Source organism: Microtus ochrogaster, chromosome 19, assembly GCF_000317375.1.
Source record: "Microtus ochrogaster isolate Prairie Vole_2 chromosome 19, MicOch1.0, whole genome shotgun sequence".
In the NCBI taxonomy this organism is placed as follows: domain Eukaryota; kingdom Metazoa; phylum Chordata; class Mammalia; order Rodentia; family Cricetidae; genus Microtus; species Microtus ochrogaster.
In genome coordinates, this window is record NC_022021.1 from 51,908,029 (window position 1) to 51,910,840 (window position 2,812).

A 2,812-nucleotide genomic window follows, 5' to 3' on the forward strand; every position below is an offset into this window, starting at 1 on the left:
TCTGAAGCCGCTCTGCTGGGGGAAGGATGAGAGGGAGGACCCTGACCTGAGGTGAGGGTACAGCTCTGCCAGAGACTGAGGCCACCCAGACTTGGTCACATGGTGGGGGCGTACAAGGCGGAAGTGATTCTCTCCTCTCGCTGCTCCTTCACTTGGCCATTTCTCTGGTCAGCCCACATGAGAAGAGTTGAGCAAGTGCCTGGTACCCACGTGCAGCAGCCAGCACTAGAGGGGCAGCCGCTCCAGAAGCGGAGCTGCTCCTGCCCTGGTTTGCTACATGAGCTCACACTGTGGAAGAAACAAACACCTCACTGTCCATGATGGTAGCATCTTTTATTCATAAGAAGGGACACCGTTCACAGAGCGGTGACGTCACACCTAAACACCTCACGTGGAGACAGGTATTGCACCGGTGTCAGAGGACCAGGTCAGCCACACTAATGATGATGCTGCTTGAACTGCAGGCCACAGTAGCCACATGTCCCCGTTTTTGTTTCTTTGTCCTGAAAAGATTCAAAAGGAATTATCTCATACTTTTATATTTTACCTCAAATCCCAATTAGACAGCACACTGAAGGCCAGGCTGAACTTGAAGTACAGTGTCAACCAGAAATGCCTGTGCAAACACGAGGCAGAGACTGAACCTCAGGCTGTGGCTGTTATCTGGGCTCACCCCATGCATGGTGAGGACACTCGGAGAGCCAGGGCAGGTGGATGGGAGGGAAGGTGAGCATCAAGAAACAGCAGGCTGCTTAGCTCCATACCAAATTTATGTACACTTTGGGGTGGCCCAGGGCACCACCACCGCCATCGCAGGCTATGATCCGATGGTCCACCTCATTCACCGGCTGCTCTGCTATCAAATCAATGGCAAAGTTCTCATTCACCTGAGATGAGGAGAGGGGAGAAACACAAACAAGATCTTCATAATTTCATACAAGTTATGTGTATCCATCCAAATCCACAAAGTCAATAGAACGTCACTCAAAATGAGCACTACGGTCCTTTAAACTAAACACAGGTAGGTATATACCATGCACTCTTGCAATGGAAGATAATCCTAAACTTCAGACTTGGAACAAGGTCAATTCCCCCTTTGTGCCCCCCTGGATTCAGGAACTGCTGAGACGTGGGGTCGTTCTGTGTCACCTGCTCTGTCTCTTATCCTTTCTCCCCACAGGCTTCCACACTTCTCCCAAACCCAAGAGTTCAGATGGTCACACGGCCTGGGCCGTGTCATGTGCATTTCCTAAGAATGTGACTTCAAGTAACAATACTGTATCATCTGTCCCCCACATGGAACACGGTGTAACAGCACCACAGGCTTGTCCAGAAGACAGAAGCCCCATCCCATACCACCGTTTCCCCAGGCCCAGGGATGTATGAGGCTATGGTGGCTCTCTGCTGGGGACTATGTCCCTGGGCGTCTCCTCACTCTGTTTCTCTATGTAACTAGAGTTTTCTTGAGTTTGATTCTCAGTCACTCACTGCTGGGGTCATGTGCCCTTCTGCAGCTCCATGTCTGTCAATACCAGATGTCCCCCCAACATGGTTTGTCTGTGTTCACAAGGCGAACATCCGAAGTTTTCCACCATGCTCACTATTCACAAACAAATCAACAGTACTGGACCACTGGAGACCAGAGGGCCCTAGAGAATCCACCCACAAAAGAGCAGGGCCTGGTGTTCTGTGAACACGTCGCTCCTTTATGGACAGTGGTTTGACTGGGTCCTACTCTTCTGAGGTCAGTTTATGAGCAGGGGTCAGAGGCACTGTCACTAAAGACGCTTACGATGTCCTTCATCAACTCATTACCCTGCCCTCTGGTCACTCTCGACCAGGTCGATTACTAAGCAGTGACTGACGTGACTAGTGTCTCTTACCAGCTAGGACTTTTACTCACTAGTGGACACCGACCAGGCTGACTACCAGGGCAGAACCAAGCGGCCACTTCCTGATCATGCTGTGCACTTTCAGCAAGAGCTTACTTCTGCCCACTTGAAAAATGCCCTGTAACAAGTGTATTTCCAGTGCGCCTGCATGTCCACAGCATGTATTTCCTGGAGACGGTTCCTGTGTACTGGGCACAAACAGACTGGAACCATGCCTATCCTCCATGAAGCTGGCCACCATTCAGAAACATCACTTACCTGCTCAGTCCTGGGGTGTCCTAGAGCTGTCCCCTCAAGACTGATACAGGACCTAACACAGCTAAGCATATCAGTTAAAGGATTTACTGTCATTTCTAGGTGTGATTCTGTTGTCATGATCATGTGCTGAAGATCAGTATGTTCTAAGACTTACATGTTCTGGCAAATTTAGAACAATTAACATCATATTCAATACTTGTTTCCAGACTACCTGGATAGTGGGACCACATGCTGACAGAACAGAGCAAGGCCATTCTGTGTGTCTCAACATTACCTCAGCTCACCACTGAGGACAGGGGAAGCCCAGCAAATGGGGAGAGGGAACCATTACACTATTCCTGCCCACTTCACTGCTTCCTTATGGTTCAAAATGACTCAAACATCCAAGCATGGAACCCATAGGGGCAAAGCCCAGAGACTAGCAGGGCTATGGCTAAATCAGACTGCCTCACAGCTCACTTTCAGACAGAGAAGAGGTGGCAGTACTTCAAAACAGCACCCTAGAATCCCAACATGTAGCGTGGTAATACTCCACAACTGCACCCTAGAACCCCAATATGTAGGGTGGTAATACTCCACAACTGCACCCTAGAACCCCAACATGTAGGGTGGCAATACTCCAAAGCTGCACCCCAGAACCCCAACATGTAGGGTAGTAATAC

At 49.8% G+C, this 2,812-nt stretch overlaps 1 protein-coding gene across 2 annotated transcripts in view; it reads right to left on the reverse strand.

Annotated features, from left to right (window-relative positions):
• Positions 1-312: 312 nt before the first annotated feature.
• The window catches only part of Ndufs6 (NADH:ubiquinone oxidoreductase subunit S6), a 7,228-nt gene continuing 4,728 nt past the window's right edge, over positions 313-2,812 (reverse strand). For both annotated transcript variants that reach the window (XR_003377789.1, XM_005356704.1), the window contains exons 3-4: positions 765-887; positions 313-503 (exon numbers count right to left, since the gene is read on the reverse strand). Coding sequence is in view for 1 of the 2 variants with exons in the window: in XM_005356704.1 (XP_005356761.1) it covers positions 438-503; positions 765-887 (189 nt within the window). In the remaining variant the exon portion in view is untranslated. The remainder of the gene's footprint in view (positions 504-764; positions 888-2,812) is intronic.